This window comes from Geotrypetes seraphini, chromosome 17, assembly GCF_902459505.1.
Source record: "Geotrypetes seraphini chromosome 17, aGeoSer1.1, whole genome shotgun sequence".
Taxonomy (NCBI): domain Eukaryota; kingdom Metazoa; phylum Chordata; class Amphibia; order Gymnophiona; family Dermophiidae; genus Geotrypetes; species Geotrypetes seraphini.
In genome coordinates, this window is record NC_047100.1 from 41,286,714 (window position 1) to 41,304,209 (window position 17,496).

The 17,496-nt window shown below is 44.1% G+C and overlaps 1 protein-coding gene across 1 annotated transcript in view; it reads right to left on the reverse strand.

Annotated features, from left to right (window-relative positions):
* Positions 1–4,942: 4,942 nt before the first annotated feature.
* LOC117351315 (protein mono-ADP-ribosyltransferase PARP3-like) overlaps positions 4,943–17,496 on the reverse strand; it is a 62,828-nt gene continuing 50,274 nt past the window's right edge. The window contains exons 9-11 of the mRNA XM_033926466.1: positions 15,165–15,342; positions 13,934–14,080; positions 4,943–5,649 (exon numbers count right to left, since the gene is read on the reverse strand). Of these exons, the coding sequence (XP_033782357.1) occupies positions 5,474–5,649; positions 13,934–14,080; positions 15,165–15,342 (501 nt within the window). The 3' untranslated portion in view covers positions 4,943–5,473. The remainder of the gene's footprint in view (positions 5,650–13,933; positions 14,081–15,164; positions 15,343–17,496) is intronic.

Here is a 17,496-nt window from a genome sequence, read left to right on the forward strand (position 1 = left end):
CCAGCTGTGGTACCTGGGGCAATGAAGGGGGTTGGGTAATTTGCCCAGGGTCACAAGGAGCAGGCTAGGATTGAACTCGCAACCTTGGGGTGCTAAAGCAGTATTTATAACCACTAGGCCTCTCCTTCCCCCTATGTCTTTAGCCTAGGAAACTGAGCACTTATCTTTTTATTTCCCTCTCTTATTGAAATAATAATATTAAGACTACAGTATTTGTTTATTCCTAGAAATAGCTAGTAGAATATTTTCTAGTCTACATTGTAGTTTCTCCCACTTTTATCCTGTATAAGTTCATCATGTGTTTGTTTCTAGAAATACTATACTGCTTTTCTGTGTATAACTAAAATGGTTGCATATATTATATGCAGGTACATTCTCTGTCCTTAATGGGCTCACAATTTAAGTTTTCATTCTTGGGACAACAGAAGGTTAAGGAGAAAATTCTCAAATGTTGGTAGTAAAATCCAACGGGCAACTGTTGTGGCACTACTGTAATGATTTCAAAAGAGCGAATCATTCTTTAAAAAAAAGGTATGCAAATAAGGTTGGCAGAGAATTGCTAAATTTGCATGTGCCAATCACTGTTGATATTGAGCGGCACATGTGCAGAATAAATGCACAAAAAAAAAATATAAAAAGACCCCGAATCAAAGATTGGCAGGAGGGATGCCCACTCCATCCTGCCACCAAGCAACCCCCCAGCCACGCCCTCCTGCAGAGAGAGAGATGCCCATTCCCTCCTGCCACCGAGCCAGCGGGAGAGGTGGTGGGGGACCATCGTACAGAGGACCCCTGCCCCTCCTTACCATGTTTACAAAGGCCAGCCAGAGGGATGCCTCTTACCTCCGGCCAGAAGGCCCACCTCTTCAAAATGGTGGGCCTTCCCCTTCCGGTGCATCCTGGGATGCACCGTGGAGGGGCCTGAGGCTCTGATTAGCCCAGTTTGCTTAAGAGCCGCTGCCGGGGTGGGAGGGAGGGCTGTTAACAGCCGCAGCGGGAGTGAATGACCATCATTCCTGCTGCTGGGGGGGGGGGGGGGTTGATTGGCGGCAGCAAAATTTTCTGGTAGGTCTGAGCTGTCAAGCTTTATTTTCCTGTCAATGCCTGAGCCAATCAGCGCTCAGGCACTGATCAAATAGCAAGGCTGCTCAGACCTGCTGGAAAATTTTGCTCGCAAATGTAGGACAGTGAGGTTAGGGAATCACTTGGCGATAATAGAAAATTTAAATATTAATTACCTCTTTGTAATACATTTGCATGGCAGAGTCAGAGACTAAAAGATCATGGTAAGCAGTTTTGATAATCCTTTGCTAAAATACATGAACGCTAAACCGTCTGGAACCACATTAAAGTTTTTAGAATCTTCCCTTAAGTGACTTGCTCAGTCACAAGGAGCTGCAGTGGGAATCAAACCCCGTTCCCCAGGGATGTGTCTAGTCTGCCAAAAACTTAACAGTGCTTCACCTAACCTACCAATAGATACTTCACTCTTCTCCAGACAACCCGCTTTGGAAGGTATGTTTATCCTGTTTTTGCTTTAGATGAAGTGCCAGATAGCAGAATAAAAAAGCAGCAGTATTTCCTCCTTCCATACGGCCTGTGGAAGCTAGGAGTTCACTCTACCTTTTACCTGGCACCACTGAGCAGGAGGACTCTTATCTCTCAGAGATAACTTTCTTTTTTCTGATTAGAGTTAATCTCGCCTGATGTGTTGCTAGGAAATGATCTGTGCCTGGAATGGCAGGTGGTAGAGCTCTTCCTCATAGTTGCCGTCATCCTACAACCAGGCATGATTTTAGGAAACCATGTTTGAAACAGCAACAGTAGAATAAACTAGCACTGTGCTTTCTGTTTCCGATATCACTCTTTGAAATTGCTTCTTTGAGTATGGAGGTAAACAGTTTATTTAAAGATGAAATGTGCCTTTTCACACAGAAAAAATGGTCAAAGTGCATTATAAGTTATTAGTGGGCAATCGGATGCTGCCCCAGCATCAACTTACAATTTCTATAAAAAGCTAATTCTTCAGGAAGAGAGTGTGTGCGTCTAGAGCAGCAAAGGAAGGGTGGCTTGGACAACTGTCAATTGCGACTGAGCTAACCCTACTTCCAGGGCAAGCGATGACTCCTCTTTCTTCATACCATTATCTGCATCAAAAGGAAAAGGAAACAGGACACCTGATACAGGAAGTCTGTACCAGCCTCAACTGAGAATGACAGCTGCTAAAACCCTTTCATTCCCATCAGAACAGTCACCTCTGATCCAGGTTGCTATGCACTGGCTTCCTCAAACAATTTTTTTGGTTGAACTTGGTTGAACTTTTAAAATTTTATTGTTAACATTCAAAACCCTTGACACTAAGGAACCCCAGTTTATTAGTAAAGTACTTATTCCGTATAACACATCGCGCTCCCTTTGGTCAACTAGCCAAAAACTCTTAGCAGTTCCATCCTTGAAAATTATTAGAACCCGTCAACAAGATATGTTTTCGGTAATAGCTCCACAACTTTGGAATACTTTACCTCTACAATTAAGAGAGAAAAACAATCTGAGCTAATTTAAAAGGAATTTAAAAAGCTTCTTATTTAAAGATGCCTTCAATCTATAAATTATGTTCATCAAATTTTTTACTTCACCTCTTATATTTTTACCCTCCCCCTCCAAATGTTTTTTGGTTGTTTTTTTTATTGTAGTTATACCTTTTTTTTTTTTTTACCTAATGTACCTGTATATCTGTCAGTTATAATTACTGTTTAAACATTTTTTAAACATAACCATTGTGTAAACTTTTTAAACATTATGTCAAAATATATGTTATTTTTTATATACTGTAACTCGCTTAGTAAAACCTAAATTAAGCGATTTATCAAATTAAAATAAACTTGAAACTATTGCTAGCAATCATCCAGTTGCCCAATAATGATTGACACAGTCAAGTCACATTATTATGATCACAAAAACTGAAGAGGCACATTGCACATTAAATATCCATAAATATAGAGGACAACTCTTGTCACTAATGCCAAACCGTGCTCAGAACTGGTGTAATTTTCAGACCAAACATTGAGACAAGCCCAGTTGTTAAATGCTGTGGTTTCACACTTTGATCATCGCACAGGTTTTTACTAACGGCAAAGCTCAAAGAATGCAAAAAAAAAAACACAAAAAAAATTATCTTGTTCTTGTAAGAACTTGCAGTAAAGGCTCTGGGTCCCAATTCATTTCGCAACAGCTGCTTCAAAAGATCCTTAAGACATCATTCAAAAAGCGTGGTCTGTCTCTCCCATTCGCTTACAACTTCAAACTGATCACCTGCTAATACCAGAATAACCACCTCTGGCAGAATGGACAGCAGCAAAACACCATGGGAATGACTCAATAAGATGCTGGATGGTTGCTAGAGGTTTCTGGAGCCGTGCAGACTGCAGGGCGTCCAACAGTTGCCGACAAGTGCATGGTGGTGGAACAAGTCATCGAACATGTCGACTGAGGTGGTCCTAAATGTGCTCAATTGGGTTAAGGTCTGGTGTGTTCAGAGGCCAGGGAAGTAACTGGAAGTCTTGGTCATGCTCTGTGAACCACTTGCAAACAACTCTGCTGGTATGACATGTCGCATTATCCTGTTGAAAGAGCCCATCAGCCACAGGGAAGACTGTCAACATATACAAGTGTACTTGACTGGCAAAAATGGAGAGATACACATATCAGTTGAGCGTGCCTTCCATAGGTATCAAAGGACCCAGACCATACCAACAAAACATTCCCCAACGCTTCCACCATCAGCTTGTGTACATATAACAATGGTTGCTGAGTGTTTGTTTGTTCTCGGTGATTTCACGCTCGACACATCAACATCCATCCATTCGATGGAGCTCAAAACATGACTCATTAAAGAAGGCAACCCTCTGCCAGTCGGTGCAAGTCCAATGTTGGTACTTTTGTGCAAACTGCAGCCGTTTTTTTTGCGATGAACTCTCATGAGCATGGGTGCATTCACCAGCTGTCTGTGCTGGAGCTCCATTTGCAAAAGGTTTCACTGTACAGTCATTTTGAACACACATCTGGTAGCTCCCTGGTTCATTTGGACAGTGAGTTGGCTCTACGGTAGTGTGCTGAACAGCTTAAACCAAAACATGCAGTAGATGTTCACCTTTCGCATTGATGGCTCGTACTGCCCCCCAGTAGCCACACCGAGTCGAAAAGATTCTATTTGTCCAATCACGGTAGACTTTAACCACAGCAGCATATGAACAGTTCACATTTCCAAAATGCTGCCACCCTTTGTCTAGTAGCTGACGATCATGCCTTTTTCAATGTCTGATAAATCGCACTTTTTCCCCCCAATGACAGCCATGGCTGCTATATTGGCAACTTGCTGACATCCTACCATATATACCCACAAAGCCTGCATATGCCACATGCATTTGTTCACTGGCTGTGTGTCCCTGAAGTCAGAGGTGGTCATAATAATGTGACTCGACTGTTAATAAAGAGCTGTCAAACCACAATGTATGTAATGAGGGCACTTCAATATGACGCACCTCTTTGGGTGCAGTGCTGGTTGTATTGTACTGTTCATTTAATACCTCCCGTAATCTCCAGCCTTCCCTGGGGGATGACATCAACTTTCACTGTCTCCATTGGCTTTAAATCCATGGACTGCTGAAAATGACCAAAAGTACCAAATGTGCAGCACTACCCAGTCTGCTGGGGGACTGTTAAGATTCTCCCATAATGCTTTGACCATAGGTCTCAAATTATGTCCATCATATCCAAAAACTGATGACTGAACTTGTTTCATTTTGGAGTTTGGCAAGACCTGAACTAAGGTCTTCAGTTATATATTCCGTGCCAAAGTAGGTTCCTCCACTGGTCTTCACTACTGGAGCTTTCACACATCTGCCACATCCTAGCCCACCTAAAACAAACAAGAACTAGTAGAAATATAGTCAAGAGATTATATTTTATATTACTTTATACAACTTGAACAGTGCTAGTCTACAACAAATTGCAGTCCTTTTAGAGTAATAAGTGCCTGAGGACTAGAGGACATGACTAAGTTACCCTGAATTCAATAAAGCAGGTTTGGTGAAAACAGACATCTTGGGGCTCCTAGAAGCTGAGAAGAATAACTGGGAGTGAAAAAAAGCTTTTTTGGACTGTAGCTGCTGCTGCTTGACAGGAGTAGGGTGGGTGTCATTTCTATAGGTAACTTGAACGTGTAGGGAATTAACCCTCTCAGAAAACCATGGCGAAACAGATGAAGGGAAGAGAACACTACCCTGTGCAAATGATCCTAGGTTAACATCAGTTTGTGAAATGGTTTTAGAACTGAAGACCAGGACCAAGAGCGTGATGCTGTAAGCAGCCATTCATTGGAGGATTGTAGTGGAAGGATGCATTCCTCAGACTGCAGCTAGGCGGATGCAATGAAGTAATATGGAGGAGGGGCAAACCATGGTCTCCTGTCCCCTCAGTATTGGAACTGGAGCTGAAGCAGGTAGCGGATGCGGCACTGACTTTCCTTGTACACCAGGTACTCGCTCTGACTAAAACTCGAGTCCTTGTATTTTGGCATCTGAATGGGTTTCCCCTGTGACACAACGACTTTCTTTCCGTCCAAGGTTATTTCCTTATTCTTCTTGGGATCTGCAGAGAACAGTAGTAAACACAATAAAAGCCATGGCTTACTATATAGGATCATGTGGTGCAACCCCTAACACGTGGAAACTCCCATACATTTTCAAATTTCCCAAATACTGCAAATGGGAGGTAATTTTAACCCCAGTCTTCGTACCTATTTTTAAAGAGCTTGCACATTCTTTTGCTTTGAAAATTGTTGTGAGCACAAAGTACCCACCGCTCTTTGTGCCCGCTTCTTCCGTAGACACTTTCCTGCTCATTCTATAACAGGGCATCTAACATTAGGCACCATTTGTGCACGTTAAAGAATACTAGCATATTTATATGTCTAATGCACAATTACATGCTAACTGCTGGATTCTGGGTCACAGGTCTGCTCATAAACTAACTGACTGATTAAAGTGATAATTATTGGTGTTAAGTCATTAGTTACATGTGGATTTGCCTATGACTCTATGCTATAACCTGCACACCTAACATTTCATGCGCAACCTCAAAGGGGGCATGCCCAGGGTAGGGGCACGGGCAAAATGGGGGCATTCCCAGGATTTAGGTATGTTAAATAAAGGCCAATTGAATTTTGGTTTCTGGTCCACCACCAAAACCTGACCCGAAATCTGGGTTTGGGTTTTGGCTGAAAATATTTTCAGCTGAAACCAAAACTCTGTTCCTCATCCTACCCAGCCATCTCCCCAGTGGTGCCACACCCCCCCCCCCCCCCCCCCCCCGAACAGCAGTAGGACCTCCCCAGACCTTAACAAGGCCTATAGTCTAGTGGACTCTTTGAGGGCAGGAAAGAATTCCACTCTTTCTTGCCCACTGCTCTGCCCGTTGCTGCTTTAAAATGGCTGCTGTGATTGCAGTGGGAGGTCCGGCAAGCCATATTGAGATTGGTCTTGCTTATGCTAGTGCCAGTCTCAATTCGGCAGCCATTTTAAAGCGGCAGCAGAAATGGGTAGAGCAGTGCTCAGGATGAAATGGGATTCTTTTCTGCCTCCAAAGAGGCCACTAGACCACCATGGCTTGTTAAGGTAGGCCTGGGGAGGGCCTAATGATGTTTTGAGGGAAGGGGAAGGGCAATGGCAGCCCACAGGGATCCATTCTCCATTGAGAGGGGGGGCTGCATCTTCCACTGAGGGGTACAGGAGGCAGGCACAACTATTCTCCATTGGAGGTTGGCTGCATCTTCCACTGGAGGGGGTCAGGTATAGGAGGCAGACACAACTTTTCAGTTCTGGCCAAAACCAAGACACAGATTCAGTTTTGGTTGGCCTCTTAAGACACGTGGTTATAGAATACTTGAATCTGTGCGCCTGACACTAGTTGGGTGCAAACATTTGCATTAGCGCTTAGCTGGCTTAAGGGCTCATGCCCAAAATTAAGCATGAAATTGCGTGGTACACTTTTTCTGAAATACTGCCTGCATATAGATAGGGAGAGCAAAGAATAAAAAACACAGAGAACTTTAATAGATGGCTCAAAGGCTTTAGGTAAATAGGAGAATGGGGAAAGACAAGAAGCTATATTGACCTGATGCACATATTACTACAGCAGGAAAAAGAAACCTTGCAGAGAAATTTAGACAATATGTTTCTAGGCATTTAAACTAGAAGGTGGGGATGGTGTATTTATGAAAGACAATTATAGAGACCATCCCTGGCAAAAGACAAGATGTGATGGTAGTAAAGATTGCAACAAACAATATCAGCAAGTCATTAGCATTGCAACGGTAACTGAAACGAAACAAAAATCTATTCGAAAAAGGAGATTACCGCTGAAAAATAGCTGTAAAGCGATGACCACAAACGCTCTTAGTCTAAGCAACAAGGTTCATGATTTGCAAGCCCTGATGTTAGAGGCAGATCTGGATATTGTCGCTATCACAGACACATGGTTCAATGAATCCCATGGATGGGATGTAAACATACCAGGATATAATCTTTTTAAGAAGGACAGAGATGGTCAAAAAGGTGGAGTAGCTCTTTATATAAAGATCAATATCTAGCGAACAAAATGCTAGGGACCTGGGGAGAGGAAGAAGCAATATGGATCGCTCTGAAAAGAGAAGATGGAACTTCTATCTACATGGGTGTAGTCTACAGACCTCCGACTCAATTGCAGCAAATTGATAAGGATCCGATTGTGGATATCCAAAAGATTGGAAGGAAAGAGGAGGTGCTGCTGTTGGGAGATTTGGACTGGAATGTTCCAACTGCGGAATCGGAAAGAAGTAGGGAGATTGTGGATGCCTTTCAAGAGGTTCTGCTCAGACAAATGGTGACGGAACCCACAAGGGAAAAAGCGATATTGGATCTGGTCCTCACAAATGGAGAGAGTATCTCTAATATTTGAGTGGGTGCTCACCTGGGAAGTAGCGATCATCAAACGGTTTGAATTGATATAATGGCTAAAGTGGAGAGCAGCCGCACGATACTTAAAGTCCTAGATTTGAAACGTTCGGACTTTAATAAAATGGGAGAGTACCTGAAGAAAGAACCGTTAGGATGGAAGGACATAAGAAAAGTGGAAAACCAGTGGTATAAGCTGAAAGGAGCTATAAAAATGGCTATGGACCTTTATTTGAAGAAAATAAATAAAAGTAAGAGAAAAAGGAAACCTATATGGTACTCCAAACTAGTGGCCGAGAAAATAAAGGCAAAAGACTTGGCATTCGTGAAATATAAAAAAACCCAAGAAGAGGAGTGCAGAAAGGACTATCGGGTGAAACTGAAAGAAGCCAAGAGAGATACATCTGGCGAAAGCACAGGCAGAAGAACAAATGGCTAAAAATGTAAAAAAAGGAGACAAAATTTTTTCAGATATATTGGTGAAATGAGGAAGATGAAAAATGGAATTGCTAAACTAAAAGATGCTGGGAACCGACCTGTAGAGAGTGATGAGGAAAAAGCAAATGTGCTAAACAAATACTTCTGTTCTGTGTTCACGGAAGAAAATCCTGTAGAAGGACCGAGATTGTCTGGCAAAGTAGCATGAGAAAATGGAGTATATTCTGTACTGTTCACGGAGGAAAGTATTTTTGAGCAACTTGAAAAACTGAAGGTGGACAAAGCAATTGGACCAGATGGGATCCATCCCAGGATACTAAGGCTGCTCAGAGAGGTTCTGGCGAGTCCTATTACAGATTTGTTCAACAAATCTCTGGTACCAGGGGATTGGAGGAGATCCAGGGGATTGGAGGAGAGCAGATGTGGTCCCTATTCACAAAAATGGTCACAGGGATGAAGCAGGAAACTACAGGCCGGTGAGCCTCACTTCAGTTGATGGAAAAATAATGGAAGTGTTGCTGAAAGAAAGGATAGTGTACTTCCTGGAATCTAATGAGTTACAGGATCCGATGTAAATCCTGTCAAACTAACCTGATTGAATTTTTTGATTGGGTAACCAGAGAGCTAGATCGAGGACATAGTAACATAGTAACATAGTAACATAGTAGATGACGGCAGATAAAGACCCGAATGGTCCATCCAGTCTGCCCAACCTGATTCAATTTAAATTTTTTTTTTTTTTCCTTCTTAGCTATTTCTGGGCGAGAATCCAAAGCTCTACCCGGTACTGTGCCTGAGTTCCAACTGCCAAAATCTCCGTCAAGACCCACTCCAGCCCATCTACACCCTCCCAGCCATTGAAGCCCTCCCCAGCCCATCCTCCACCAAACGGCCATACACAGACACAGACCGTGCAAGTCTGCCCAGTTACTGGCCTAGTTCAATATTTATTATTTTCTGATTCTAAATCCTCTGTGTTCATCCCACGCTTCTTTGAACTCAGTCACAGTTTTACTCTCCACCACCTCTCTCGGGAGCGCATTCCAGGCATCCACCACCCTCTCCGTAAAGTAGAATTTCCTAACATTGCCCCTGAATCTACCACCCCTCAACCTCAAATTATGTCCTCTGGTTTTACCATTTTCCTTTCTCTGGAAAAGATTTTGTTCTACGTTAATACCCTTTAAGTATTTGAACGTCTGAATCATATCTCCCCTGTCTCTCCTTTCCTCTAGGGTATACATATTCAGGTCTTCCAGTCTCTCCTCATACATCTTCTGGCGCAAGCCTCCTATCATTTTCGTCGCCCTCCTCTGGACCGCCTCAAGTCTTCTTACGTCTTTCGCCAGATACGGTCTCCAAAACTGAACACAATACGCCAAGTGGGGCCTCACCAATGACCTGTACATGCTAGATGTAATTTATTTAGATTTCAGCAAATCCTTTGATATGGTTCCTCATAGGAGGCTCTTGCACAAACTTGAAGGGCTGAAGTTAGGACTCAAAGTGGTGAACTGGGTTAGAAACTGGCTGTCGGACAGACGCCAGAGGGTGGTGGTTAATGAAAGTCGCTCGGAGGAAGAAAAGATGAGTAGTGGAGTCCCTCAGGGTTCGGTGCTGGGACCGATCCTGTTCAATATGTTTGTGAGTAACATTGCTGAAGGGTTAGAATGAAAGTTTGCCTTTTTGCGGATGATACCAAGATTTGTAACAGAGTAGACACCGAAGAGGGAGTAGAAAATATGAAAAAGGATCTGCAAAAGTTAGAAGAATGGTCTAATGTCTGGCAACTAAAATTCAATGCAAAGAAATGCAGAGTAATGCATTTGGGGATTAATAATAGGAAGGAACCGTATATGCTGGGAGGCGAGAGGCTGATATGCATGAACTGGAAGAGGGACCTTGGGGTGACAGTGTCCGAAGATCTAAAGGCAAAAAAACAAGGTGGTGGCTGCTGCCAGAAGGATGCTGGGCTGTATAAAGAGAGGCATAGGCAGTAGATAGAAAAAGGTGTTGATGCCCCTATACAGGTCGTTGGTGAGGCCCCACTTAGAGTATTGTGTTCAGTTTTGGAGACCGTATCTGGCGAAGGACGTAAGAAGACTTGAAGTGGTCCAGAGGAGGGCGATGAAACTGATAGGAGGTTTGCGCAAGACGTATGAGGAGATACTGGAAGCCCTGAATATGTATATCCTAGAACAGTGGTAGGCAAACTCATTACTCAAAAGAGCCAAAGATCAACAGTACAACGATTAAGATTTCTTTTGAGTGCGCTACGACAGCTACGTCAACCCGACTGACACACTGCTCGCCCGCACATAGTCGAAATCGATTCGTGGCAGAGCCTAGAGAATGACAAAGGGAAAAAAAATCGTCTCTGTCCCCGCAAGCTCGGTCCCTGTCTCCGCAAACCATCTGATCCCATCCACACAAGCCTCGAATAGTTTTATACTGAAGTTATTATATTAAAGTATAAAAAAAATCAACAATATTCTGTACAATTGTCAATTTATAAATCAGCATCTTCTTCCCACTCTCTCTTCCCCATTTCCCTTCAGTGTTCTCAGCCCACGCACATAAAAACAAGCAAGCAATTTTATATCATTTTCATTCTATTCATTCATAGAAATTAAAGTCTAAATAATGCCAGTCACATGCTAAAACATGATTTTACAAAAATAATTCCTTGCAAAGATTACTAGATGTCTTTCAGCAGCTCCCCTCCCTTTCCCTTACCTTCGTGGCCAAGTCAAAATGATCTACCAACAATAAAATTTTTTAAAACACAGAGCACACTGTACGCAGAGAAAATGTTAATTATCATTTATATTTCAGGTTTTTTTTCAAAGAGATCAAGGCAGATGACTTTATGCAATGTCACCTCAGTAACAACCATACAAAAATAGACAAAACTATACCCCCTCCCTTTTTACTAAACCGTGATAGCGGTTTTTAGCGCAGGGAGTTGTCCTGAATGCCCTGCGCTGCTCATAGGCTCCCTGCGCTAAAAATCGCTATTGCAGTTTAGTAAAAGGGGGCCATAGTGCAAAATATAGACATCAGATAAAAATTCTTAAAACCAACACATTTTGATGTCTAGTGATTTCTTGAGTCTCTGGTTGCATTTCCTTCTGACTGTGCATCCTTTCATTCGTTTCTTTCTTTCTGCACTGAGGCCCAACAATTGTCCCTTTCTATTCTCTCCCTCCTTCCTTCCTATGTCCTTAGTGCCCCTTCCCATGTCCTTAGTGCACACAGTGCCTCTTTCCTGTGTCCTTAGTGCCCTCAGAGCCTCCTTCCCATGTCCTTAGTGCCCCCAGTGCCTCCTTCCCATGTCCCCCTCACTGCCTTCCAGCCTTTGTTCCTCCCCCTCTCCTGAAGCTAGCCAGCCTACCTCCCTCCCTGCCACGCTAAAGCCAACCTGCCTGCCTCCCTTTCTCCCTCCAGTGCCAAAGCCTGCCCCCCCCCCCGGATGAGCCCATGCTGCTGCTGCCTACCACCACTTCAAACACCCCCCGGTCCGCCGCTGCTGCCCACCACAACTAAAGCAAAGGAAGGTCCAGGCACCTGCCCACAAACCTTCTTCCCGACGTCAATTTTGACCTCGGAGAGGAAGTTCTGGGCCAGCCAGGCAGCGATTGGCTGGCCTGGAACTTCCTCTCCATCAGAACTGACGTTGGGAAGCAGGTTTGTGGGCCAGCGCCTTGACCTTCCTTCTCTTTAGTTGCGGCGGCCGGCAGCAGTGGCAGACCGGGGGGGTGGGGGGTGTTTGAAGCGGTGGTAGACTGTGGGGGTGGTCCGGGGGGAAGGGGGAGCGATCGCCTGTCCCATTGTCCCCACGCACAGCTTTGGGACGCTGTCCCTGAAATGGGACATTTCGGTGTCCCAAAGCTGTGTGTGGGGACAACAGGAGAGGGAATCTAAAAAAGGACAGTCCCGTTCAAAACGGGACATATGGTCACTTTATCTTTACGAGGAAGAGAAGCAGGTTTGGTACCCCTGCTCTAGCTAGCTGAGCCGCACTCAAGTGGCTAAAGAGCCGCATGCAGCTCGCGAGCCGCAGTTTGCCGACCACTGCCCTAGAGAAAGGAGGGACAGGGGAGATATGATTCAGGCGATCAAATACTTGAAGGGTATTAATGTAGAACAAAATCTTTTCCAGAGAAAGGAAAATGGTAAAACCAGAAGACATAATTTGAGGTTGAGGAGTGGTAGATTCAGGGGCAATGTTAGGAAATTCTACTTTACAGAGAGGGTGGTGGATGCCTGGAATGCGCTCCCGAGAGAGGTGGTGGAGAGTAAAACAATGACTGAGTTCAAAGAAGTGTGGGATGAACACAGAGGATCTAGAATCAGAAAATAATATTAAAAATTGAACTAAGGCCAGTACTGGGCAGACTTGCACGGTCTGTGTCTGTGTATGGCCGTTTGGTGGAGGATGGGCTGGGGAGGGCTTCAGTGGCCGGGAGGGTTTAGTTGGGCTGGAGTAAGTCTTAACAGAGATTTTGGCAATTGGAACCCAAGCTCAGTACCGGGTAGAGCTTTGGATTCTTGCCCAGAAATAGCAAAGAAGATAAAATTTAAATTGAATCAGGTGGGGCAGACTGGATGGACCATTTGGGTCTTTATCTGCCATCATCTATTATGTTACTATGTTTATTCTATATAGGCAATTCCTCGCAGAATTTCCTTTATGGAATTCACGCTTAGCGTCCAGCATCCCAGAGCTGTCCCTGTCCCCTCCCCATTCCTGTAAGCTCTGCCTTAATCCCACAAGCCTCGAACATTTTTTATTTTAAATTATTTGAGGCTTGTGCAGATGAGGACGGAACTTGCAGGAATGGGGCAGGGTTACTGATACTACTATTAGGAAAAGAATTCACAGGTATGGGAAAATGAGTTCTTGTGGGGACGGGGAAAGTTTGTCCCCGTGTCATGCTCTAATCCTCATAAACTGCTATGGAGCCACACAGCCTGTGCTCAAGCCCACTGCGGACGAACCTGGGGCGAGCTGTGCTCCCAAGGGAACAGACCCTGAGCTCTCAAACTGGTAGTGCATGCTGTCCAAGTGGGTGCACTGCAAAGAAGTCTGCCTCTTGACCTCAGAGTCTGCATGCACTCTCCTGCAGCCAGAACTGTTCCACAAAGATGATCCTCTGCAGCATCGAAAAGCCTCGCAATGGTTAGCTAAAAAAAACCATTGAGTTTAAAATGAAAAAAATACACGGAGCAGAAAAGACAAGCTCCCATTGTCTCGCTTGTAGGAAGACAACTAAGGAGCTGAAGAACAGCCCAGCAATGAGGGAAGAGGAGCAAAAAAAGTGCAAATAAGCTCCCTACAAGAGTTCTCACAAGAAGAGGTTGACTACCCACAGGTTCAGGAATAGAGATTCTGTTGTACTAGAAATTGTATAAATTATTTCCTATTAATCAGTATCCCCTGCTGAATGCTTGGTATTTGAAAGTATGGAGAGGGAAGGCAGACATGGAGATGAGGAACTCACCTGGCTCTGTGCATCCACGTGCCACCACGCTGTCATACCCTGCTGGGGCTGCACGTAGAGAAGAGTCGTCCCTAGTGATGTGATGCTCCTTACCAAGGATCACTTCATTCAGAAACATGATCCCGATGTGCTGGGAGGTGCAATGGACTGAAAAATGAGGGAGAGAAAGACAAGACAGAGCAAGGAAAAGGAAGGGGAGAAGTAAACAGAGAAAAAGAGAGGAAGGAGGAAGAGGGACATGAAGGGAAGTGGGTGAGAGGAGGAGATATAGGAGAAAAAGAAGGGATGGGAGAGAAGACAAGGAGGAAGACAAATTGTGAATGTATAAAGGAAAGTAAGGGAGGGCATGAGAAAAAATGATGAAAAAGTGGCATACATACAAAAAGAGAAACAAAAATATTAGCATACAAAAGTATTGTCTGGCTTCAGTAGAGGAACAGTCTCATCTATTTTATTTATTTGTTAAAAAATTTATATAGTGTACTGCATAGGAACTAGGCGGTTTACAAATTACATACAAATCATCTTAAAATCCATGTACAAACAACAAACAGGTATAACCAGGGAGACAATAAAAACCAACACATTTTTAAGTGTATTCTTGGAATTCATCCTCCCCACACTGTATCTTAAAATTCTAGGAAAACATGAACAATAGCAGGTCAGGTTTCAACAAGAGACTGCCTTTCCCCCCCCCTGTACACTGAGCACAGGGGGGGCTTCTCTTGAGACTGCCCTCCCCATACACAGCATAGATAGAAACCTTCTTTCTGTGACTTTTTATGGCACAGATAACAAGATGCTGATGTCTCTCACATTGGAAGCAGTGTATTTGCTGTGAAACCACTAATGAGCTCAGCTGTGTCCAGAATAAAAGGAACCCCATGGAGACAGTCACCAGCCATAGAAGAAAGGGGCTGGGGCATTGGGATTTGTATACCGCCTTTTTGTAGTTATACTACCACACGCAAAGGTTTACATATATACAGGTACTTATTTTGTACCTGGGGCAATGAAAGATTAAGTGACTTGCCCAGGTTCATAAAGATCTGAGCTTCTTGCCTTCCCTTTCCTTCCCACTTTCCTCCTTTCTCATTGGAACCTCCTTTCCAGCCCCCAAAAGGGCATAAATTTCCCCGACTCTCCCTCCAAAATCTCACCATTTCCTGTTCTAGCTGCTACCTTCCAGTAAAGAGAGCCTGAGGCAGGAACAAGAAGAGCAGAGTTTTACCATATCCTGCTGATTTGCTGTTCTCTGATGCAAAGTAAATCCCCCGGCCCACACGGCCACCCGAGTGGGGCATAATGCGCAGCCCACTCTTCAGAATGGCAGCCACCACAGCTACGTTGGTCCCATGCCACAGCAGGCGCCGGTTATCCAGATTGTCGTGAACCTTAATGCGATCTCCCTACAAAAGGAAAACAGAAAGTGAGGTGATCTCTACTGCTAGTAATACAATGCTTTTATCCCATATCAGCACCCATATCAGTTCAATGAAGTTAACAAATTATCAGAGCCCAAGCATAACTGGGGAAAGTCAGTCAATAATATTCAATCATTATTTCTAATACAAAACCTTTGGAACAACTACATCTTTAAATGTTTTCTGAAAAGCAGATAATCAGTGATTATTCTAATATTCTTGGGAAGGTCATTCCACATCTTTGAAGCTTGATAAGCAAAAGTAGATACTAAAATCGTACTTAAGATCGCATTCTTTTAGTCCCTGGAAAACGTAATAACATTCGATCTTTTGATCATAATGTACCTTGAAGTAGAGACTGACCAAATTTTGGGGAAGATGGCAAAACTGACCCCAAATTCCTTTTTTTAAAACACCCCCACCTACCCTGGTGTACCTTTTTAAAATGACCCACTCATTGGGGGTACGCGGGCTGACTGCTGCTCGCCGCTGCTCCCTGTTGGCCACCGCTGCACCGCAACTCAAAGAAGGGAAGGGCCAGCGTTCAGCGATTGCACGTCGCCGGCACACAAGCCTTCTCCTGACGTCAGAATTGACGTCAGTTCTGATGTAGGGCGAAGGCTTGTAGGCCGGTGACATGCAATCGCTGCATGCTGTCCCTTTCCTTCTTTGAGTTGTGGTGCAGCGGCAGCAGACCGGGGCTAGAGGAGGAGGAATCGGCAGAGGGTAGGCACGCAGGGAGGGAAGAAAGCAGTTTCAAGCGTAGCAGGGAGGACGAAGGACAAAGGCTGGAAGGCAGTGAGGAGGCACGAACTCAAGACATGGGAGGGAGGGAGGGAGGGAGGGGAGAATGAAGGACAAAGGCTAGAAGGCAGTGAGGGGACACGAACAGGGCAGGATTAATTCGTCGAGGGCCCCTAGGCACACAAGTACACTGGGCCCCCCACCCCACCATGCGTCCAGGCAGAAACAGGAAGTTGCGTCAGAGGGAAGCTTTGCACCACTTGCACAATTACAGTTCCTGTTGCCTTTCTTACCCACGTTGCTTGCTTGTCTTACTTTCCATCGATGGAGGGGGGGGGGGGGCGTTGCCTATTGATGCTGGAGGGGCCCATCGCCTTTTGGAAAACACAATGTTGATGCCCTCCTTCATCGGGCCCCCTTGACCATTTCGGGCCCTAGGCACATGCCTACTTGGCCTATTGGTAGTCCTGCCCTGGGCACAAACTCGGGACATGGGAGGGAGGGAAAAGAAAGGGATAATTCTTGGGCCTTAGTGAAGGAAGGAAGGAAGGAGACTCATGAAATCTCCAGACAACAAAAGTAGGAAAATTATTTTATTTTCAATTTAGTGATCAAAATGTGTCAGTTTTGATAATTTATATCTGCTGTGTGTATTGTATATATAAGAAAAATGAAATGAGCAGCCTGGCAGGGAAGGGGAGACAGGGTGCAGAGCCTGGTATATATTAGTACACAATTTGGTTCAGAATGTTTTTTTTCTGGGTTTCCTACTCTAAATCTAGGGTGCATCTTATGGTCCGGTGCGTCTTTTGGAGCGGGGGAAAAATACGGTATATAGATTTGCTGAATTAAAAACAACTTCAGCTCTTTTTTTAAAATTACCTGTTCTCTTGTATCTTTCTTCTTGATGTTTGTTGTTTTACTATTACTTTATGTAATTTTGTGTTCTCCCTGAACTCTGTAAACCATTTTGATGATCATTTCCAAGAACGTTATATGAAGTAAATAAACCCAAACTGAAATCTATAGTTACTAGCACAGCCCTCTGGGGATTTATTTCCATTGCAAAAGAAGCACAAGGAAAAGGAAAGACCCCACAAATGTACATAACAAAACCACACAGAAAAGTAGGGTCAGGTCAAAGGACTCAAAAAAAAAAAAAAAATCAAATCAGGTTTATTGACAATAAAGATGATGACTCGACACAGAGCCATATTTTGGCAAACAACCTGCCTGCCTGCCTCATGAGTCAATTTATCTTGGTTGCAGATCAGAGGAAGTACACATTTTAACGGCTCCATGTCAAGTCATCTTCTGTATTGTCAGTAAACCTGGTTTGATTTTTTTTTTTTTTTTTGAGTCCAGTGTCCTGATCCTACTTTTTTGTTTGGTGTA